The 24,590-nt window shown below is 41.0% G+C and overlaps 1 protein-coding gene across 2 annotated transcripts; it reads left to right on the forward strand.

Moving 5' to 3' along the window:
* Positions 1–279: 279 nt before the first annotated feature.
* On the forward strand, positions 280–23,169 carry LOC138964900 (protein-serine O-palmitoleoyltransferase porcupine-like). 2 transcript variants are annotated; one of them, XM_070336970.1, is made up of 14 exons: positions 280–430; positions 4,181–4,317; positions 9,305–9,585; positions 11,418–11,637; positions 12,287–12,330; positions 13,065–13,252; positions 13,885–13,991; positions 14,913–15,038; positions 15,334–15,434; positions 16,235–16,311; positions 16,568–16,631; positions 17,111–17,196; positions 18,826–18,930; positions 21,741–23,169. In XM_070336970.1, exons 3-14 carry the CDS (start codon positions 9,306–9,308, stop codon positions 21,837–21,839), a joined length of 1,497 nt encoding a protein of 498 aa, XP_070193071.1. In that variant the 5' UTR covers positions 280–430; positions 4,181–4,317; position 9,305; the 3' UTR covers positions 21,840–23,169. The 2 variants fall into 2 exon arrangements, with proteins under 2 accessions (XP_070193071.1, XP_070193072.1); XM_070336971.1 differs by lacking the exon at positions 21,741–23,169 and adding an exon at positions 21,631–21,725.
* The last annotated feature ends 1,421 nt before the right edge of the window (positions 23,170–24,590 follow it).

Below are 24,590 nucleotides of genomic sequence, written 5' to 3' on the forward strand. Positions count from 1 at the left end.
ACCTCTCGCTTCCGAGCGCGGCAAAAGTGCATTACCACTCGGCCACCCAGTCCAGATACACCCTGGGGACACAGTCAAAAAACGTTCCTGACACAACACAGCGGACGCAAATCCCTCAAGTGGGCTTACACGTCCAGTTATCAACAGCGCAGACTTCAGTCAAGCATGGTTAAAAACTCAGTGAAGCACACGAGAAACAGTGTTGAAAACCAAAAGCGAAACGACTCAGGGGAGCTAACTTACATATTTTCAGGGGAAGCTACTCCAGCCTAACACTGTCAGGATTGCAATCGGAGATTGACGCGTGGCTTAGAACATGTTTTATTGAACTGATAGCGCTCTCATTGATTGTCGTCATCGTTGATTTTGCTTGAAAGAGCGTTCATGTTGCTTTGGTGTGCTGTATGCATGCAGCGTCTTATCCTGTGCAGTGAGTATTGTTCGACGAGTACCGACTCTCTCTCTCTCTCTCTCTCTCTCTCTCTCTCTCTCTCTCTCTCTCTCTCTCTCTCTCTCTCTCTCTCTCTCTCTCTCTCTCTCTCTCTCTCTCGTGTGTGTAAATTTGTGAAATTGTGTGCACACAAAAGTATGTGTATGCGTCCCTAAGTCTTAAGCCACCATGTTCTCAAGCTATATATTAAATCCAAATTTGAAAGCCAAAGCCATACACTTTAATTAGAGTACACCAGAGACATTGTATACATGTACATTCTCTGAGTACACTAAAGAAAAAATTAAGAAGATTTGTATCTTGAAATGAAAATTAACGAATATCGCGCTGTCCGAAGGAATGGAGTACATATCGGACAATGAGCACGCTCAGGCTAAAACGATAGGACATCTGACCAACATGCGGCAATGTGAATCGGACATTTGGGGATTTTCATCGTTATATGTCCGATGTCCGACGCCTAACGACATCCCTGCTAGTGACTGTAGATTTCCTGTGATTATATGGTGTGTCAATTAAAATGTTAAGCCGCAGCTTTGAAATCTTTTAATTTTTATCATATATAGTGACTAGTCATACACCCGAGATATATAATATTTATGTATTTAACTGAAAAAATGGTATACAAAGACCATGAGGTGATGTGTGATTAAGGAAACCGAGAGATTCATTGCTTCATTTAGAATATATATCATATGTATTGTTTCCCTTAATTTGCAACAGCTGCCTTGTCTGTGTTGGTCACACTTATTCAGCAATTGTATGGCCAGCAGCTGCCGAAACGGGGCGAGGGGTACTAGATTTATAGCAGCATATAAAGTATGTTTATTGATTTGTGTGTGTGTGTGTGTGTGTGTGTGTGTGTGTGTGTTTGCGTGACCCATGCTTGACATTGTTTGCTGTAGTTTGTTATATGATATTGATTTTGTGAATTAAGGCAAACATCTCATTCTATCATTGAAATGTATGTGTGATGGCTGCAGCTGTGCACATCCATGATACTGGGTAACATGCAGTTACAAAATCAGTGAGTGACTAACTTTGCTGGTCTATAAACTTGTTCTTGCAAAACCTTGTACTCAGTTGATGGTTTCATGTGATGTATGACAACTTAAGTTTGTCTGACGAAATAAAACGTGTTTGCAAAATAAGTTGTGTTCGTGAATTTTTTTTATATTTTTGTTTATCGAAGCATTATGGCTTCAAATTGGCGCTTGAAAGTGGGACATATAACAAAGCTTCTCACTTCTATGCACTGTTGTTTTTGTCAGAAACACCAAAGATCATTTGTTGGGGCACATGATTTTAGGTTAGGACACATTTTTTTAATAAAAACACAGAAAATAACATAACAGTTATTTCAGATTTAGATGGAATTGAAAAAAGCCTTGTTGTAAGTTACTTTCGTTTTCATAAACGCTTCAGGGTGAATTAATCGTCTAAATTTCTAACGAGCACACTTTACAGCAACAACATCATTTTGTATGTTGGATTATAACTTACTTAATTCATTGAGCAATATAGATCTTTCAAAAATATCAATGATCGGCGATAAACGCAGACGATTTTCCTATCTCAATTGGTTTCGTTTCCTTCTGTAATGTACACAAAGCACACTAACTGACAACATGCAGTCGACCCCACCAACTTGTCAATGTGTTGTGATGATGTAGATGCTCGAGAACCATCCATTTTTGACTCACATGCGAAGCAAAAGTGAGTCTATGTACTCACCCGAGTCGTCCGTCCGTCCGTCCGGAAAACTTTAACGTTGGATATTTCTTGGACACTATTCAGTCTATCAGTACCAAATTTGGCAAGATGGTGTATGATGACAAGGCCCCAAAAAACATACATAGCATCTTGACCTTGCTTCAAGGTCAAGGTCGCAGGGGCCATAAATGTTGTCTAAAAAACAGCTATTTTTCACATTTTTCCCATTTTCTCTGAAGTTTTTGAGATTGAATACCTCACCTACATATGATACATATGATATATAGGGCAAAGTAAGCCCCATCTTTTGATACCAGTTTGGTTTACCTTGCTTCAAGGTCAAGGTCACAGGAGCTCTTCAAAGTTGGATTGTATACATATTTTGAAGTGACCTTGACCCTGAACTATGGAAGATAACTGTTTCAAACTTAAAAATTATGTGGGGCACATGTTATGCTTTCATCATGAGACACATTTGGTCACATATGATCAAGGTCAAGGTCACTTTGACCCTTATGAAATGTGACCAAAATAAGGTAGTGAACTACTAAAAGTGACCATATCTCATGGTAGAAAGAGCCAATAAGCACCATTGTACTTCCTATGTCTTGAATTAACAGCTTTGTGTTGCATGACCTTAGATGACCTTGACCTTGGATCAAGGTCACATGTATTTTGGTAGGAAAAATGTGTAAAGCAGTTCTTAGTGTATGTCATTGCTAGGTTTAGTTATTTGACCTTGACCCTGAAGGTCATGTAAAGGTCAAGGTCAAGCATGTGAGTCGTATGGGCTTTGCCCTTCTTGTTTGTCTTTGGAATATCTGATTGAAAACAGGTCTTTTGTATGTGGACAAGCCTGTTTAACTTTAAGTTTGATTTAATTTACACTTTTTTTCAAAGTGTTCATTTCCCCTAGCCATTACCCAGTATTTATATGGACGTGCACAGTTATCAAATTACTTCAGCTAGGTTAATTGTCATAGAATGTTATGGATATAAGACAGTTTAATAGAAATCTGTGTTTTAGGATTCAAGGATCTTGTTTAAATGTACAGTACGTCTAAAGAAGTCTTTTGGTAATTAAAACAAGTACATGTTGAAGGAGTATATATATATATATTTCATCAGCTTGCAAGTTAGCTAGACGAGAGAATGATCCTGGATTTAAAAATAACGCCAGCTGTTTTTATTATGGCATTGATAGGCTGGTGATTGAAAACCTACATTGAGTCTTGACACTTCATGAGCCATAAATGATATGCCATGGTTGCTGTGTTGTGACTTTCATTATATTGGAAAATTTCTTATGCTGCAACCTGCCACATTGCGCTAATCAAACCTGTTTTTTTGTGATTTGATTTTTTTTTAGAGCTGCATTTTTTTGCTGAAACTCCCACATACACTCCTGTTTTTTTGCAAAATGTTGTTTATAAGTGTGTGACCATTTAGGCAGCCTTTTGCCGATTACGGGGCATTCATGCTTGGTATTTTCGTGTAATTCTTAACCCACTGAACTCGCTTACATGGTTTAACTTTACAGGATCTTTTCTGTGAGCACTTGATCTTGTGCTTGCATGTTACGATGTACGTACTCTCAAAGAGGGATAAAGCATAAGCAGGTCTGCACGTAAGTTGACCTGGGAGATCTGAAAAGTTTCCTGACCCTTGAACCCACCAGGTGCGTCTGAGATCAAACATTAAACCTTCCGCATGGGAGGCCGCTGTCTTATCCACTGGGCGATTTACGCCCGTCAGAATCCTTTCATCTGTCGTCATAACTTTCATTGTACTCTGTGTTAACTCATGTCTCGTTCACAACAAATAAAGTCTGTGTGGGTTTATGTCTGTGTGTTGAATCAATGTTGCATCCCCAGTTGTTCAGTTCATCATAATGCATCCACGGCAGTGTACTAGGGAGACATTTCACTCCAAATAAAACTTAAATGCAGTAGAATTAGTAGCTAGTTTATCAGTTTTATTTCACATTTCTCATGATACTGTTTCTTGTTTGTGCAGATCTTTGTCTTCACGTGAAAACGATGGCACCTGTCACTGAACATATGGTAGAGGCAGTGAACCTGACAACTACTGCTACTTTCACACGCTGACCGTATATATCACTGTTGTGAGGGCAGAGAGGAATAAAGTCCCAGGTATAAATCAAAAGTACAGAAGTGTTACTACTGCACATTGGAATTCTACTCTTAAGTCCGCCTGATTTAAGACTTCCCCCCTTTTTGGCTCACGTAAGTGTAGCCTATGCGATGCTAACTTTTGTCTGTCTGTGCGTGCGTGCGTATGTATGTATGTCTGTGGTAGAAACTTTAACATTTGACTGAACACTGTAATACTAATTTTACCTGGTTATTATTCAAGCAACAGCTTCAAAGTATTGAAGCAATGATCAACAATTCGTCGGCACGTATAAAGTGTACTGTATCCAAAGAAAACGGGTGGTGGGGGGGTTTTGGGGGGGGGGGGGGGGTAAAAACAGGTGACTGGTTTGTGTTGTGTGTGGTATGTAGACCAGGTCAGGGGTCAAGGTTAGGTCAGATCGCGTGAAGGATTGTGGTATAGATACAGTTATCACCGAGCTGCAGTTCGCTGATTCGGAGAAGACGACTCATGATTTCACATTGTTTGGTATCGTAGCTCCAGAAAAATAGATAAAGAAGATACCAAAGGAGATTTCCTACAGGTTAGTCTGCACAGCGTGTTTCCAGTGTCTGCGCGAGGAAGCGCTGTCGAAAGCGCAGTGTCGATCTGGCCATCTGGCAGTCGTGTCCCCGTAAGTAGGCTACAGACAGACAGATCTAGATCTAGTGTCTGGCACTCTTGCACCGTGTCACCTATGCTTACTGTGTGTGTGTATGTGTGACGTAGTGATTGAGTTTGTGTTACTGTTTGTCGGATTTCTTACGTGAGCCTGGAAGGCTTCGCCTCTTGTTTTACACTACTTTCGGGGACTGTGATCGGTTCACAACCTATTTGTAAATTTATAATAATAATAATAATAATAATAATAATAATAATAATTTAAAAAACGCTCGCGCTGGACCCGAGTACTCTTCAGACATTCACACACACACACACACACACACACACACACACACACACTCTCTCTCCCTCACTCCTTCTCTTTCTCCCTCTCTCTCTCTCACACACACACACACACACACACACACACACACACACACACTACCACATCTCCATTCTAAAACACGTCACGTTCCAAATCAAAAGACGACATTCTATTTTCTAACGTCACTATTCTTGGTTTACGGTACCATTCGGCGGCTTTGCTACGAGTATGGTATAGTCTTGGTTTGCCAAGACCTTGCACCGTTCTATCAGACTGCCTGGCTGGCTGTTGCACCGCGAATTCCTCCCACCACCAAGTCGTTTTTTTGTGGTTTATTTCGCATTTAGGTCCCAGGTAACGTTATGAAGTTTTAATACGATCAATCGGACCTATTATCAAGTTAGTGTATCAACTTTTGAACGAACTGCGCCCAGTAGTTTCCCAGCAATAAGCTGTTAAGTCGAGACACACAGACAGACACACACACAATTAAAGTCTGCTGGACCCTTGTACTGGCGTACTCGGGGATAACGGGCATTTATAAAGCGCCTTATCAGAAGTTCAAAGCGCGTGACAACAATACATGTATACAAAAATCATACAATCACTCATTCACTGTCAGATTCAAACAACACATCATGCACATCTCACATCCCCAGACTCTATACTAAGGAACTATCCGTAGTGTTGTTGGAACAAGTGTTTTCAAATTGGAAATTTACCCCCACTTTATTATTGAGTCCTTTTTCAGACCGAATTATTTTCCCAGAGTTTTCGAGTTCTTAAAAAGGGATGGGGATGAGGTGTCCACTGTATTCATAATTAAATGCTTGCTGTGCACACTTTTTGTGAGAACTGCACAGATGTTTTGATAACTGTTAAAAGTAGAATTAGCTCGAATGGTCTGAAAAACATCAAAACTGCAAAGGATTTAAAGGCACAGTAAGCCTCCCGTAAACCATCACAGAGCTCCCCGAGCGTCTACATACAGTACAAGCATACTTCCATTTAAACGCTCACCGAACGGGAACATCCTGGCTGCTTTCTGTCGAGCGTGAGAAATTTTCAAAGAATTTATTTTCGTGGACTTGGCCCTTAACAACAATGGCGCCTCGTTTTGGTGCTGGACGGCTGTTATGAATATCCCGGAAATCACGCCCGGACAGTAAGCCTCCCGTAAACCATCACAGATACTGTCAGGCTTTTACACACAGACACCCTTCCATTTGAACGCTCACCAAACGGGAACATCCTAGGTGCCCTGCGTAAAGAGCGAGCAATTTTTAAAGAATTAATTTTGCAGATTGTCTCCAAAACTTTTTGGACCCATCCTGAACTCAGGTCAAAAATGAGTTACTTCCCTTAAACTGGCGATAGCCGTGGATCGATGATTATCAGAATGTTTTTGGACCGTGGTGCGTTTTTGCGCTAGACCTAACTTTTAAAATCTAAATAATAAATTGACAGCTTGTTACACAAAACATTCTTTAATCATAAAATCAAGACAAGATCAGTGCAATTCGAAGTTGTGAAAGTTTGAAAAAAGAAAAGCCCGGAAGCAGGGTCACGCAAGGGTCGTAGCAGACGACGGTTTATGCGGCATAATTATCGCCATTCCTCTCAACAGTCAAAAGCCATCGCTAAAGTTCTTGTGAACCACAGCCGTTTGTTTCGTGCATAAAAACGTGCTATTGTAGATAAGCTCACATCGAGTCGCATTCAAATGACTAACTGATGACTACATTGTGAAAAAGGGAAACTGGATCACACGGGTTCACGATGGCTCAGGGGTAAGATAAACCACGCAAAAATAAATTCTTTGAAAATTGTTCGCTCTTTACGGAGGGCACCTAGGATGTTCTCAATTGGTGAGTGTTTAAATGAAAGGGTGTTTGTACTGTGTGTAAAAGCCTGACCGTATCTGTGATGGTTTACGGGAGGCTTACTGTGCCTTTAATATTACACCTTCTAGGGTGTACGTAACACGTATTGAATTAAGACTGCTGCCATTTATATCAGTTCCACTGCCACGCATACTAGGTTGGGTTTTTTTTGGGTTTTTTTTTCATAAAAATGTATTCAAATAAATAACAACAATTAACAGCCACGCATATTAGTATTAGGCACTAAACTGAACTTCCTCTGTTGTTAATGAACTGACAGGACAGGCATTGCTAAAGTGTTAATGTCTGGACAGTTGAGTATATCTGGCCTGTCATGCACTGCCACTGCTCGCTTTGTTTGTTACCATGGTTACATTATACCCTCTGTCAGTATGTTGGCTGCAAAATTGGTATCAGACAGTGTATAGCTGCTAGTGGTGTACATAATTATCACTGCTACTCTGGCTTTTGTGATCTAGAAAATGAAAGGTGTAGAAAACTAAGGGGACAGAACATGGTGAGTGCTTTTACAGTTTGAATGCTTTGAGGTTGTTGTTTTTATATTTAGTCAAGTTTTGACTAAATATTTTAACATCGAGGGGGAATCGAAACGAGGGTCGTGGTGTATGTGTGTGTGTCTGTCTGTCTGTGTGTGTGTGTGTGTGTGTGTGTGTGTGTGTGTGTAGAGCGATTCAGACTAAACTACTGGACCGATCTTTATGAAATTTGACATGAGAGTTCCTGGGTATGAAATCCCCGAACGTTTTTTTCATTTTTTTGATAAATGTCTTTGATGACGTCATATCCGGCTTTTCGTGAAAGTTGAGGCGGCACTGTCACGCCCTCATTTTTCAACCAAATTGGTTGAAATTTTGGTCAAGTAATCTTCGACGAAGCCCGGACTTCGGTATTGCATTTCAGCTTGGTGGCTTAAAAATTAATTAATGACTTTGGTCATTAAAAATTTGAAAATTGTAAAAAAAAATAAAAATTTATAAAACGATCCAAATTTACGTTTATCTTATTCTCCATCATTTGCTGATTCCAAAAACATATAAATATGTTATATTCGGATTAAAAACAAGCTCTGAAAATTAAATATATAAAAATTATTATCAAAATTAAATTGTCGAAATCAATTTTAAAAACACTTTCATCTTATTCCTTGTCGGTTCCTGATTCCAAAAACATATAGATATGATATGTTTGGATTAAAAACACGCTCAGAAAGTTAAAACAAAGAGAGGTACAGAAAAGCGTGCTATCCTTCTTAGCGCAACTACTACCCCGCTCTTCTTGTCAATTTCACTGCCTTTGCCATGAGCGGTGGACTGACGATGCTACGAGTATACGGTCTTGCTGAAAAATGGCATTGCGTTCAGTTTCATTCTGTGAGTTCGACAGCTACTTGACTAAATATTGTATTTTCGCCTTACGCGACTTGTTTCTTCTGATCTTTGCAGAGTATGTTATAAGGTTGAGATTTTGCTCTTACATTGCGGTAATGTGTGAGTATAAAGTTCCAATCTGAAAAAGAAATATGTGCAATGCAGCACTAGCTTTTATACAGCTTAGCATCATTTTCGGAAGCAAGAGGTTGTGAGTTCAACCCTGGGTCAGGGCGTTAGCAATTTTCTCCCCCCTTTCCTAACCTATAGGTGGTGGGTTCAAGTGCTAGTCTTTCGGATGAGACAAAAAACCGAGGTCCCTTCGTGTACACTACATTGGGGTGTGCACGTTAAAGATCCCACGATTGACAAAAGGGTCTTTCCTGTCAAAATTGTATAGGCATAGTTAAAAACTGTCCACCAAAATACCCGTGTGACTTGGAATAATAGGCTGTGAAAAGTAGGATATGCGCCGAAATGGCTGCGATCTGCTGGTCGATGTGAATGCGTGATGTATTGTGTAACAAAATTCCATCTCACACGGCATTAATAGATCCCTGCCCTTGAGTCCGAGTCTGGAGATACGCGCGCGATATAAGACTTCATATAACATTTTACTTGTAACAATGTTGGTTTTGTGACAATTTAATGATGGAGTTGTCTGTGTGTATTCTGTGCTTACTACTAGCAGTTCTGGTAAACTGCTGTTAACATAATTCTCACAACCAGAAAAGTCATTCACGTTTTCTTTTTCTTGAAATGATGTGTGTTTTTGTACGTCTTTCAGAATGGATTATGGTGAGGACTACTTTGACGACATGGACGAGGGAGGAGAGAACATGTTTGACTACTTTGACGAGGATGAAATGACGCCGGAGATGGCTGAGTGGCTGGAGAACTATCGCCAAGGCCAGCAGGCTCCGGGGCCGCTGGAGTACGACCGCATCTCAGCGTCGGAGATGCTAGAGAACTGCATTGTGCCCACATCACTGCAGATGGTACAGGGCCTGTTTTCTGTTCTCGTCATGTCTTTCATCTTCAGGATTGTCGCACAGCTACGCAGAGCAAGTGAGTTGTGTTGAAAGAGTGTGTCCCTGTACTGTGTGTGCTTGTTTGATGCATGAATGACTATGATTCTGACCCTGAACATTGAAAGAGTAAGTGGGGGTGGGTTGAAAGAGTGTGTCGGATCCCTGGCCTGTGTGTGCTTGTTTGAGATGCATGAATGACTATGATTCTGACCCTGAACATTGAAAGAGTAAGTGGGGGTGGGTTGAAAGAGTGTGTCCCTGTGTGTGCTTGTTTGATGCATGAATGACCATGATTCTGACCCGCCTGTACATTGAAAGAGTAAGTGGGGGTGGGTTGGGGGGGGGGGGGGTAGGGGGGTGGGGGCTTGAGCTCATATACAGCATGACTTCCCTTCTTTGTCTCTGTTAATCTAGGGAGAAAATATCCAGCGATATTTCTCCGTAGGCCTAAAGTTCGGCCATGACCTAGGCAAAATAACTTGCGCAGCTGCAGAAACAAGAAAATGGAAATCTTATGAAGCGGTCATCAACACGAACACAATGATTGCAGAAGCAAACTCTGTACCTACACGACCGAGACACAAGACTGATTATTTCACAGCTGCAAAGGGTAAGCTTACTCACGTCAGGTCTTCACTGACAAGCTAGGAACAGACGGAAAATTCCAAACAAAAGTAAATGACGTCAAAGTCTCTTTCGCTTTGCGTGTAACTTTGTCATGACGTCTTTTTGTGACGACAGTATACGCGACAATTTGTTCGTTTCCGGTGTCATTTTATACTGAAAAGCAACTCAAAAGAAGGAGCTAAGCCTGTGTCTTGAAACAGCTGAAACACTCTTTTGGATTGCCGTTTCAATGTTAACCAAAAAGTTAAAGAAAAAAACAAGGTTCAGTTGCGAACTGACAGCGGATTGAGCATTTATTCCTGTTGATGAAGGTACGATTGAAGCTTTATTCTCTCCGTCAACCAACAAGACTAGATTTGTAGCAGACGAAAAACAAAGTGTGCGTTATTCCTGTCTTGTGAAGGCGATTATGTCGTTATAAGTTATCTGTACGTTGTAATGACATTTCAAAACAAAATCTAGCTTTGATGCGTCACGGGATAATAAGCTTATATGTTTTCATCCATGGAATTGGTTTTTTTGTCTCGGCAGGGTGAATGAATTCATGATGTCTTTTCCGGAACTGGACAAAACTGGCCTTGCCAAGACTGAAACAAAATATAGTTCTACAACTTCTAGGCTTGGGTTGATTGCCCATGGTGAATTTCCAATGATTTGTTGCCACATCCCATGACAAATTCTCTTTACTTTGGTCATGCCATATATACGTTACAGCTCCGTCCATCCATGGTATCGCGTGATATTTTGTCATGACGGGGTGAAAGAATATAATGACGTCACTCGAGGCTATCATATTCATTGACCAAGTTTCGACAAAATATCAGGTGATACCATGGATGGATGGAGCTGTAACTTATACATATATGTGTGTTTGTAGGCACCTGCTTTTCCTAGCACTGTTAAGAGAAAGGGCTGTTGCTTGGTTTGAGTGCATGCGTGCATGTATGCATTTTTCCTTCACTTTTCTGCTCGTTCATTTTTCTATACAACTCTAATTTAGTAGAAATTACAGTCAAGTTTTTATCATTTTGTTTTTTATAACAAACCTAATTTTTCCTGAAAGTGTCAGTTGGGGAAAACTTTACTTTAAAGCATTCAAAGTTGTGGACAAATACTAAAAATGTGAGTTAAGAGAAATGTTCCCAGTTCAGAGTTGTGCACACATACTGAAAATGTGAGTTAGGGAAAACTTACCCTTTAAGCGTTCAAAGTTGTGCACACATACGTGTCTGTTGATTTCAGGCGCTAAGGAAGGGGAAGGGGGCGTACCAGAGTGGATGGTCCACTTTGCCAGCTCAGTGTTTGGAGTCATGGTTCTTCACACGCTGTTCCGTCTGGCGCTGATCTACCTGGTGGTCTGCTGTGCCCTGACTTACCTCTTCCTGGTATTGCTGGCACCTGGAGGGCGCCGAATGAGTGGCCCAGCTACAACTGCTCTGATTGCTGCGTATGCTGTGTTTTGGTGAGGGTTTGTGTGAGTGTGTGTGTGCCGCCGATAGTGTGTTTGTGTTTGTTTGTGTTTGTTTGTATGTGTGCACATACAGAGGTGTATATGTGCATATCTGCATGCATTATCTTCATATTAGTTACTGCATGAGTGATGACAAACATGCTATGATCTGTGGAAATAGCGTGAACTGGTTTAAGGTGGTTATGATGTGGTAATTAAGTTTGTTAAGTTTTTCTGGATATTCTTCTTTTGTTTATAAGTTGTAATTCATACAGAAAGAAACATGGTATTCACCTATGTATGATAAAAGTATTTAGCAATTTGGGTCACGTATATCAAAAGTTTCAGATTGTTATTGGGTTTTCTTAAATTTTAATAATTACACTACAAGTGTTAAAGCATAGTAGCTTGCGCATACTGATGTGATTCAAGCAGCAATAATTAACATGCATGTTCTGCTAAGGGCGTGGAGAATTTTACTAGGTTATCTTCTATTACATTCAGCACCAGCAGTATGTTTATTTCAAGATGTTCACCACATCTGTCAATGTTCACAATCCTTTGTATTTCACATTTAGCACTTATAAATAACCCATAATGTTATAGAAGAGTTTGAAGAAATCATGTTCGAAATTGTTTAAAAAAAAATTGTCCTTTACAGTGAACTTTGGCTGGTGGAACCCACAACTTGGCATCAGATAAGAGGTAATATGTCGCACCAACTGAGAGCAGAGATTGGAAGGGTGCATTCGTTTTGATTTGTAGAATATCTGGACTAAAACCAAGCTTGTAAGAACAGTTGTTGAAACGTTGTTGTTTTGGACAGTCATGTTGCTGTGGGGCTGATCAAAATGACTACTAATTATATACACTCAAACCTGCCCTTGCAGCCACCTCTGGATTTTGACCACCTGCCCACGACTAACACTCTGAAAGATCCCTGACGATTTTTTTTCTACATAATTCACCTTTCCATGGCAACCACCAGTTTATATGTGTGGTCATTTTAGACAGGTTCGACTGTACACCTGAACCTTAGTTAATTCTCTATCTTTTACAGCAACCACCTCTGCCCACTACAACTATAAGTCCCAAGGATCCCAGACATATTTTTCTTCTATATAATTCACCTTTCTATTGCGACCACCTGTTTATAACTACAGTGTGACCCCCTTTTTAGGACCCCCCAATTTAAGACTTCCTCCATTTTAAGACCCTGCTTTCTTAGACTTTCTGTTGATAACCTTTATAAATGTACCCCCATTTTGAGACTCCCTGATTTTCTCAGATTTTTGGAGGTCTTAACAAGGGAGGTTTCACTGTACCACTTTTGGTTGGTCCCTTAGATGGTCATTGGAGACATGTTTGACTGTGTTTGGTCCCTTAGATGGTCATTAGAGACATGTTTGACTGTGTTTGGTTCTTATTTGTTTGTGAAGGTGCGCAGATGGTGCTGTCCATGAAGATTATCTCCCTTGCCTTTGACTTTGGGAGTGGGGCCATCATCGACCTACCCAACATCTTTGACTTCATGGGCTACAGCTTCCACGTGGGCACCGTCATATTTGGGCCGTGGGTGTCGTACGAGGACTACCACAAGTCACTGATGGCTGAGAAGCTGCCTCTGGTAAGTCACCAATACAGTGGAACCCCCTTTTAAGACACCCCCCCCTCCAAACTCCACCCCCCCTCCACCCCCACCCCCTCAACCACCCACCCCCCCCCCCCCCCAATCTCAAGACCTTGATTTGTATGATCCTCTGTTCATTACCTCCATTTTAAGACTCCCTCCTTTTTGAGATCTGATTTTCTTAGATTATTTTGAGGCCTTAAAATGGGGGTTCCACTGTATTCAGCACAGTGTGAGTGGAGGTACAAGAGCAGAATCTGTCAAATACAGTTTAATATTGGTTTTGTTGTTTTTCTTCTAACAAGGAAAAACATTACAACTGAAGCTTAGTTATAAATCTTTTATTTTATCTTATCATATTATTTGTCTGTTGAGTATGATGGTTTTTATATTTAGTCAAGTTTTTTTTATCAGAAGGTCTTGGGGCTTGTAAATGTTTTGTATTTTATGTTCCATGTATTTATCATACAATATCTTGTTTTCTGAGTCGTTTTGTTGGATAGAATAGATTATTTCTGATAGTAATCCTTTGATTGCAACAAAACAACCTCAATATAACTGTTTGACAACGCACCGGTTTTGCATTCATGGTGCTCCTGATAACGATGTTTATTTTGATTATGTTGCAGTCGTTTGGCTGGTTGCTAAAGTGTGTCAGCAGCTGCCTCCTGTCTGTAGTCTGTCTCCTGTACTCCACATGTTTCACACACTGGATCATTCTGGATCACGCATCCAAGTGAGTCACACGTTTAACGTTTGTCATCTTTGTGGATTTGAAAGGCGATGCCATATGCCCCTTGGTTCTGCAAAGATGTATGTGTGATGCATTAAAAAAGAGGATTTTCAACAACAAAAAGAGGAGTGGTATTGTTATGGACAAGAATGCTTTAGAGTACCTTTGCCGTGCATATCAGAGAGTGTAAACCGTTTTTCAGCAGAGTAAGTTACCTGTGAGGCTTCTGTTTCAAATGTTTGGGGAATATATATCAATTGTAAATGACAGAAAGTGTCAATCCTGCATGTGATTTTCGTGGAGGGGGGTGGGGGAGGGGAGATAATTAATGAAAATAATAAAATCTTTGAATGTAGTCGAGAGTGCATATTATTGTTACCGACCTGTGCACATCTACGGTTTCTCCGTAATTTCTCTGATTTGTATATGCAGAATACGGTGCTACGGATTTTGAATGGAAATTCCGATGTTTTACTCAAACAATTTTTTCAAAAACTTTTTTTCTGTTTTAAGATGTTTTGACCAATTAGTTGGCCGTTGCACTGAAAAGACGTTTTCCGATTTACCGTGTTCTCAGCATTGAGTCTTTGTTCTTGGACTTAGTTCGTCCAGCGTCTTCCTGGCAACTTGTGATTGAAGTGAAACATGGAAAAGAAAAAAAGTTTGTGTGCTTTGTGAGCAGAATTATGTCTTGAACTGTCGTTACAGTTACTACTGAAACATTTTAAAAACTACTGAAATTTGGTTTGTTTACTACTGATGAGCATTTTGAGTGCACAGGTCTGTTGTTGAAACAATTCAAGGGTGGTAATCACTTTTAGAAATTATTTATTTGAAAAAACGTAGTATTGCACTGCATGGATACATCGATAACATCCTTGAATTTTCTTGTAGTCTACGGTCTGTTATTTGGTTTGATTTCAGATGGTTGCTGGCGTACAGAGATGCACAATCATTCAGATTCAGCCACTACTTTGTCAGTTTTATGTCTGAGACGACAGCTGTTCTCAGTGGCATTGGCTGGTCAGAAGAAGACGGGAATGTACAGTGGTAAGCATCACCTGTGTGCTTGCTTCTGCACTGTTGACAATCTGAAAAATGTCTCTCATTTTAACTTGTAGAAGACTTTAGCTGATGTAAAAAAAATATCATAATATGAGAATGGAAGAAAGTAGATCATTGGTTATTTATGCCAAAAATCTGTGTGGCTTCTTTATTTTTTTCCTAGTTAAAATCTGATAGTGAATCATTTTCATATTTTGTTTGGCAGGGTATGTGCATGCATGGCCTCTAAGTTTTGAAGTATTTGTAACAGTAAGACTTGTACTGTCTCTATATATTTCAGGACGCTCTCAGTATCCAAGCCTCATAATATAGAACTGCCACGTTCGCTTGTGGAGGTGGTGACTAACTGGAACCTGCCTATGCATTACTGGCTGAAAACTTGTGAGTATAGAAACCTTTTTTAAAAGGATTGCGTCGAGTGGACATTTATCATATTTTACCGGTCAAAATGTTTAAATAACAGAAATGAAATAGGAAACAGGTCATACATACTGGTTGATATTTTGTTTAACTAGTTTTTCTTGGCGTTTTTGCAAGAGACAGGTCGATATATATATTGTAAATAAACTGTTGGAAAAAAATGGCTGGCGATCACTGATGTACATGCAATCAAAGAGAGAGTGTATGGGTGTGTACCCGTGAGTAAGTGTGTGTATCTGTGGATGCATGCGTGTTTGTTATGACTGTCCCAATTTTTCTTATTTTTTAAATTTTTCATTCATTCTTCTTTTGTGTCAATTTCTTTCGTTTACTTCTACCCAATGTGTACACTACATTGGGGTGTGCACGTTAAAGATCTTACGATTGACAAAAGGGTCTTTCCTGGCAAAATTGTATAGGCATAGATAAAAATGTCCCACCAAAATACCCGTGTGACTTGGAATAATAGGCTGTGAAAAGTAGGATATGCGCCGAAATGGCTGCGATCTGCTGGCCGATGTGAATGCGTGATGTATTGTGTAAAAAAAATCCATCTCACACGGCATAAATAAATCCCTGCGCCTTGAATATGTGCGCAATATAAATTGCATAAAATAAAAATAAAAAAAATAAAAAATTAAATCCCTGCGCTTAGAACTGTACCCACGGAATACGCGCGATATAAGCCTCATATTGATTGATTGATTGAATTCTTACATTCTTTGGTTCTACATTGAAAGACTTACTCTCTGTCTTTTCAGATGTTTTCAAAGCTGCCAGACGATATGGAACATTTGCTGCAGTTCTCTGTACATACGCTGCCAGTTCTTTGTTGCATGTAAGTGTAGTGTGAAGAACGCATGATTTCTTTTTTGTTGGAAATTATAGTGGATTATCAGAAGTTGTGTTTCTTCTTAGATCAGAAGTTTTAATGCACGTAAATGGTGTGTGCTAGGAAAGTGAATCCAGTATCTGTGATAACGAATTAGAAAAATGAAAACAAAAAAGAGTGCAACTGTGCTGCTAGCAGTCATCACTTGTGTGTGTGTGTGTTTGTACATGTTTTGTAAATTTTTCTTGCATTCATGTTTCAGGGACTGAACTTCCAGTTAGCTTCTGTGCTCTTTTCACTTGGCTTTTACTCTTATGCTGAATTTGGTGAGTGCATGGGATTTCGACCAGCATATGTTGTAAAACAAATCTGAGCTGTTATATACACTACCTTCACAGGCTACTTTTTCTTTTCTGTTTGCAATGATAATTATGTTTCTTTTTCCAGACATATGCTGATTTTTTTAATTTTATTTACTTTTTTACTTCTTTATTTATTTATTTTTTTTTTTAGTAAAAGGCTGAAGGTTAAATTCAATAGCAAATACATGTACAGTGAAACATTAGGTTTGGGAGGTGGAGTGACAGGAGAGGTAGTGAATGTTACATTGTTTTGATTAGGAAGAATTGCAGGATGGCTGTGGGCGGGAAGAGCATTTGGAGAGGTGTGATGTAATGGCAAATATAAAAGTAAAGGTAGTTTGCTGGGGGATACACCCATCCAAGAAGACTACACACGGCCAGTGCATTGCACGTGCCTGAAACTGTTGGAATATTTGCTGACCTGTGTGTCTTGTACTTTGCAGTGTTGAGAGAAAAGCTGTCCAGAATTTTCAGTGCCTGCATACAGGCCAAAAGGTGCAAGGAGGGCTGCAAACATTCCTACACACCGGTCAGTATGACAGTGGAACCCTCCTTTTCTTCTTCTTCTTCTTGGCGTTTGCAGAGGTTACACGATCAGTCCAGCACTGGTGATTCTTCATCTGTGCTGGTTGATTGTGTCATCATTTGCGTAAGCGCGTGTACCTAGAATGCGCCGTGCGGCCCGGGTCCTCCGTCTTCAGCATTCGGGGTTTTCTGTCGGGGTTACCTCACCCTTAGCTCATGGCCCGTACGTCCTACCCTGAGAGCACAGGGGGGAGGATTTGCCAGGATCCCACCCGGAGCTAGGGTTTTAATGCGCCCTTAATCGCATTAGATGAGTCCCGTCAATGGACAATGGAGCATTTCAAAGGGGGTAGCAGTGCCGCCTGCTACCCCACTCCGCCCTGGTAGGAAACACCGCCAGTTTGGTCCGCGGCCGCAAGCGGCTGATCTCCATATCTGAAGACCGTTCCCCTATCCGCCACCCGGGGACGCGCTGGGTTGGGGGTGGTCGCCCCACTGAAAATCCCACACTGGGTTAAGGAAGATCAGCCTGTCCCAGGAACCCTCCTTTTAGACCTCCACAAATTTCACAAAATCAGCTAGGTCTTAAAATGGAGAAAGTCTTAAACAACAGGGTCTTGAAAAATGGAGGGACTCAGTCTTGGACTCAGTCTTAAATTGAGGGAAGGGGGGGGGGGGAGGCGGGGGCGGGGACGTAGCCCAGTTGGTAGCGCGCTGGCTTTGTAGCCAGTTGGTCGCTATCAGCGTGGGTTCGATCCCCACGTTGGGCGAGAGATTTATTTCTCGGAGTCAACTTTGTGCAGACTCTCTTCGGTGTCCGAACACCCCCGTGTGCACACATGCGCACGAAAAAGATCCCACGCTCACAGCGAAAGTCTCAGGGCTTGGAAAACACGAAGACACGCATGCATCATATCTCTCGTCTCCGATTATCATGATCGTATTTCGATACTTTGACGAGACAAACCCAATGCTGGTGTGTCGAAGAAGACAGCCACAGAGGGCTTGTTCGAGTCAAAGTATCACACCTTATCTTCAACGTATAACCAATACTTGTCCCATTATAGACCAGTTGGTCTAAGAGGACGTTAAACCCTAATAGTCAGTCAGTCAGTCAGTCAGTCAGTCAGGGCAGTGGGTTCCACTGTATTGCTTTCTTGATAATGTTAAAATGTGCCCTTATTTTGAGCTAAAATTTGTTGGAAAGCCGTTTGTGACAGAGCTAATTACAGGTAATAGATAAGGGGCTTACTGATTAATCTGGGAACCAGAGTGTTTTGCATTTCACATGCTCAAAACAATGTGTTTTTTTGTGTGTTTTTTTTCTTTCTTTTTTCGGACAGACGCGCATTACTGCTCATGAATCTGATAGATCAAGGACAGAAAACTAGCAGTCATTATGCTATGACTGTTTTCTTGAAAGTGTGCTGATTTTTACCTTTAGTATTGTTAAAGTGCTTTTGGGCTATAAATTATTAATGTTGATTGAGTTTTTTGTTTGCTTGTTTTGTGTTTGTTGGATGGTTTCAAAACCGTTTGTATTTTGAGTTTGGACACTTTTTACAATTGCGTAACTGTTTTGATGTCTGACAGATAAAGATAAACTCATGGTAATGGTGGTGTTGTGTTTCAGTATCATCCCTGCACAATTGTGGCCAACACCACCTTCTTCCTGCTGTCTGTGCTGCACCTGGCCTACCTGGGCTTGATGTTTGACAGCAGCTCACAGGAGGAGCAGGTATGTTTCTGTCTATCAGTTCAGTCTTCTTCTTCTTCTTCTTCTTCTCGTTTGCTTCATAAAGCGTTTGGTACGTGGTGCAGCAGTTAGGCACCGCATGGGTTCTGCACCTCGGCTTTCGGCCATGGACGTTTATTTGGGGTCCCTCCCTTAGATCGACTGCTGTTCAGCTTGGTCTGCCCACCGATGAGTAGAACACATCGGACCCTCACTTCGTTTAGCCCGCCAGGGGTGTGGCCACTGTGATCCATAACAGCTTTCTTGGACCCAGAAGTGAGAGTCGAGTGTTGAGTGAGGACCGTCTGTCCTCAAAGGGGGAGCTGCTGCCAGGTTTACAAAGGTGTTAGCTCTCCTCAGACACCCCATACACCCCTAAGTACAGTCAAACCTGCCCTTGCAATCTTCTCTCGAATTAGCGGCCACCTAGCTGCCCACAACAAGATATCAGAAAAGTTTTACATCATTGTGCCATCAGTCCTAACTGATCCTTACCATCCTGATCAAGTCAGCGACTGCATGTCTGACGAAAATTTATTTGATACAGAATTTACAGAAACAGGTTGCTGTTGTGATTTCTTTTTTGGGGGAGTTTTTCTTGTATATAATTCATCTTTGACCGTAACAACCACTTTTTGTTGGTCCCTTGGGTGGTTGTTACAGACAGGTTTGACTGTAGTTGCAAAGTCACCGGCACGGTTGGCCTAGTGGTAAGGCGTCCGCCCCGTGATCGGGAGGTCGTGGGTTCGAACCCCGGCCGGGTCATACCTAAGGCTTTAAAATTGGCTATCTAGTGGCTGCTCCGCCTGGCGTCTGGCATTATGGGGTTAGTGCTAGGACTGGTTGGTCCGGTGTCAGAATAATGTGACTGGGTGAGACATGAAGCCTGTGCTGCGACTTCTGTCTTGTGTGTGGCGCACGTTATATGTCAAAGCAGCACCGCCCTGTTATGGCCCTTCGTGGTCGGCTGGGCGTTAAGCAAACAAACAAACAAAAAGTTGCAAAGTCCCCAAGATAAGGTGTTTCATTTGTACATAGTTTGTTTGGATGCATGTTGTTCCGTTGATTGTATCTGACTGTTGACTGTTGCGGACTTTCAGTGTGTATAGAAACATTAGTGACTTCAAAAGGTACAGTAGTGGTGTGTGTGTGTGTGTGTGTGTGTGTGTGTGTGTGCGTGTGTGTGTGTGTGTGTGTGTGTGTGTGTGTGTGTGTGTGTGTGTGTGTGTGTGTGTGTGTGTGTGTGAGTGTGCATGCTTCTATCTTTTTTTTATGACTGCAGAATTACACATGTGTGCAATCATCGATCTTCATAATGGTTTTTGACAAAGGTCACGACGCTTTGCAGCAAAATATGGACTTGGGTCCATAGGGACCGCACAGGCAATGTTCTGAAAGCTGAATTTGCAAAACATGCTTTGCAGAGGTACTTATACAGTGGAGTCCGGGTACAACGAATCTCAAGGGAGATACATTTTAGTTCGTTATATCAGTAATTCGCTGTAGAGTTTTCAACCCTAAATGGCCTCAAGACAAATTTTCCCACTCACCTTCAAATGATCGTCCCATCGATCTTTCCTTGGAGAGTACAATCTCTGCATGTTTTCAACAGCTTCATAATATAATCCATAGAGAGGCATAGTTCAAATGTTCACTTTACTGTAATTTTAGAAGTAAAATTTAAAAAGTCGTGTAAAAGCATGTACCGTATTTTCCGGGTCATAAGGCGGGACTTTTTTCCTCCTCAGTGTATCAAAATACGAAAAAAATCAAAGAGACCGCCTGAGTACCAGTCAAACAACTTGTGATAATGCATGTTTCAGCTACTAGGTACTACCCTGGCCATGTTTCCTCTCAAGACATCAAAGAGACCGCCCCATAGGTTAAACTCGGTCACTGAGCCTGGTGCAGGAAGTGTTTCCTCTCTCAGATATGACAGGGGAACCACCTCTCATAGCTAAAACTGGGTCATTGACCCCTGGGAAGAAGGTCAGTGTCAAGGCATCACAATGGACCTGCCTTTGATCTCCCGGCACACACAGAGCACACATATTTCCTCTCTGTATTCTTCCTTTGATGTGCGGCTTATTTTCATTCTTCCACCGTTTGTTACCGGTATACTTTTACTTGTGTTTGTGTATTTTTGTCTTTGGAGAGAATTATTGACATCAGTTCGTTGTAGCCTTGTGACGTTTAGAGACAAAACGGCTCTGGGGCGATGAAAACGTGTTTGTTATAAGAGGGGTTCGTTATGCAAATGAGTTCAAAAGGTTCGTTGTAGCCGGAAAGTAACAAGTAAGAAATAGAAGGCTGTCTGCCGGGAAATCAATGGCAGTTCGTTAAAAGCGGGATTTCGTTATACCCAGGTTCATTATAGCTGGACTCCACTGTAGTTGTGTGCATGGTCTTCAATGTCCTGATGCAATTCAAACATAGATGTAACTCTGACTTTTTTCTTTGTTTGTTTTGCACACGGTTACACCATGGAACATACGCTGAGCAAATGGTATCACCTAGCTGGATTCAAAATGTCCTGATGCAATTCAAACATAGATGTAACTCTGACTTTTTTCTTTGTTTGTTTTGCACACGGTTACACCATGGAACATACGCTGAGCAAATGGTATCACCTATAGCTGGATTCAAAATGTTCTGATACAATTCAAACACAGGTGTAACTTTTTTCTTGTTTCTATTTCACAGGGTTACACAATGGAACATACGCTGAGCAAATGGTATCACCTAGCTGGATTCAAAATGTTCTGATACAATTCAAACACAGGTGTAACTTTTTTCTTGTTTCTATTTCACAGGGTTACACAATGGAACATACGCTGAGCAAATGGTATCACCTGGACTTCCTCAGCCACAAGATTGCGTTTGGCACATTTGTCCTTCACCTTCTTATTTGATGGGAGCTGATGCCGTTGTGCCAGGCATCACAGAGTTTCACATGTGTGCAATCATGGATCTTCAAAGACAGTGCAATGTAACTGAGTCAATTGCCTTACTGCTTTCATCAAAGAAAAAAAAAGAGAGTTGAGGAGAACGTTTTGATACCAAGCTCCAAAATCTTGAATGTTTGGGGCTGTCAACGTTATCGTGTGCAATCTTGGTTCCACTTGAACAGTGAAATAGATAGATGATCTGATGCAACTCATCGAAAGAAAGCAGGGAAAAATCAACATTGTCGTGGAATTTTGACGTAACTCATTTCAGACAGCTTTTCAAGAGAAAGACAAAACTTTATTATGAAATGTGACCCTCCACGACGGTATGAGTCGCATGTCACCTTTGCATGATTTTCATATTTTTACATTTTCCTAAAGAGTGTTTTATGCTCTATCCAGTGGTGAAAACCGTTTTAGAAAAGAGCGAAAACTGTTTGAGTTATAAGCCTGTGACTAAGGTGACCCTCACACTGTTACCAGACACCCCCCGGACTTCTATTAAGCCCAGCGCAGAACCGCGCGAGGTGACATATGCGACTCATTTCGTGGTGGAGGGTCACAAATAGTGTTTATATTCGTTCCTGTTGTGGATAGAAACACAAAAGAATGTTAAATCATGTATTGTCAATCGTATTTAAGATGAAAGAATGTTAAACCATGTATTATCAATAGTATTTAAGAGAATATTTCTCATGGAGAATGATTTAATTAAGGTGTCTCATTTGTTTGGATGGTTGTTTGGTTGATTGATGCACAAAAACATCAAAATCGCCAAGAATCGAGTTATGCCAAAATTCCACGACGACATCGAAATGAAGCTTTGATCACATGGTCCAAATCTCACATTACTGTAGTTTTCAATATTATCACGGTGGAGATGAAGACCACATAAGTATTCTGATATCATGACAGATAATTGTTGTGATTATACTGGGGAAATCTTTACATACCAGGTGCTGCAGTGGTGCTGTGAATATCTGAGAAGCATTTCCGACAAGACAAACCTTAATGTATTCTGACTGCTTGCTTCTTGCAAGTATATGGCAGCCTGCAAAGTGTTGTGATGGTGTGGTTATACTGTGGAACCCCTTATTAAATTACATATTCTTACTCCGAATCACATATAGCATTGACACAGTCTGAGATGCTAGGTTCTGAAAACGCTTACCCGTCTAACATTTTTAAAGGGAAGCAACCCCATCACCAAAAAGGCTAAAAATAGCCCTGGTAATGAGCAGGTACCCAGACATCCAGAAATCTGAGAAAATCAGGTCGTTCAAGGAAGAGAGTCTTCCAATGGGTGGGGGGGGGGGGGGGGGTAAAATTACAGAGATTATAAACAGAAAGTCTGTAAATGCATGGTTTTGAAAGGGGGGGAGGAGGAGGGGGGGAGGAGGAGGAGGGGGGGGGGAGGAGGAGGGGGGGGAGGAGGGGGGGGGGGGGGAGTCTTGAATCAGGGGGTCTGAAAATGGAGGTTCCACTGTATTTGAGATACTGCTGCTTAGCCAATGCATTAAAGTTGTTGTTCAGTATCATATCTTCAGTGAGATATATATGCATTTATAGAGAGGAGGGCACTTCTATTATTATCCTTGTGTGTGTATGCAATTTTGAACCGCATTCTCAGTTACTATACCTTTGAATTGAAAGTGGATGCAAAATACTTGGTGGACAACTGTGCTTCTCTGTGCTTTTATTTTGTTAAAGTTCTTATCTCTCTTATCAGTTTTGCATGCATTCATTTGTGTTGCATGTAATGGAGTGTGTACCCAGCAGAAGAATTGTGCAAGAGAGCTTCCTTTTAAGATGTGTGTGCCATAACCTTAAGCAAGATCTGAACTGAAGCAAAATATCTTGTCTCGCAGATGAGAAAACTGTATCTGGTTAGATATTTGAGCTTGAAAAAAAAGAGGTTTTTTTCCACATGATTAAAATATTCATAAACATGCAGGTATGCATCAAAAGTTATTTCATTTGCAATAATTGATCTTCTTCTTCTTTTCGATCGCCGATCACACTTGGAGTCCAGATCTTGAGATATAATTAGTGGTCCTCTGCAGCGCAGCCACTGGCCCGTACAGCTTGTTGTGCAGGGACTCCGGCAATGGCCAGATTTCCTCTCTCAGCACCTGGTGGTTCCTGCAGTCTCGTAGGATGTGGGCCGTGTCCTGCTCTGCTTCTCCACAAGAACACATGGGGGAGGGCACAACATGCAACTTCTTGTGGAGATGCTGGTTAAGTCTGTTGTGTCCCGTTCTCAGGCGGAAGATGACCACCTGCTGTGGTGATAATTGATCAAAATTATATTGACAGATACTTGGGAACCACATAAGTCAAAAGAAAAAAATCTGCTCATTCTCAATCAAAATATCCTGCCGCTTATAACATTTTTCCTGCAGTGCAGTTGTAGTCAAAAGAAATGTATGATCTGATATTTTTAAGAATCATGAAGACAAAGTGTCACATTAAAATTAAATTTAAGGTTTGTTTATTTTAAATCAAAATATTCCGTAGATAAATGTCAAGAGCTTGTTTTTGGGTGGGTAAAATTTATAGTTCGAGCACCAGTGAGTATATTAATCAAATCGGCAGTCTTGCTAGTGACTTTTTGGTTGTGGAATGCTTACAATAAATGTGGAGATGGTGATGGGGGGATGTATGTCTCTGGAAAGACTAATTATGGTGTGGAACGTTGTGAGGTCTTCTTTGGTT

Source organism: Littorina saxatilis, linkage group LG4, assembly GCF_037325665.1.
Source record: "Littorina saxatilis isolate snail1 linkage group LG4, US_GU_Lsax_2.0, whole genome shotgun sequence".
In the NCBI taxonomy this organism is placed as follows: Eukaryota; Metazoa; Mollusca; class Gastropoda; order Littorinimorpha; family Littorinidae; genus Littorina; species Littorina saxatilis.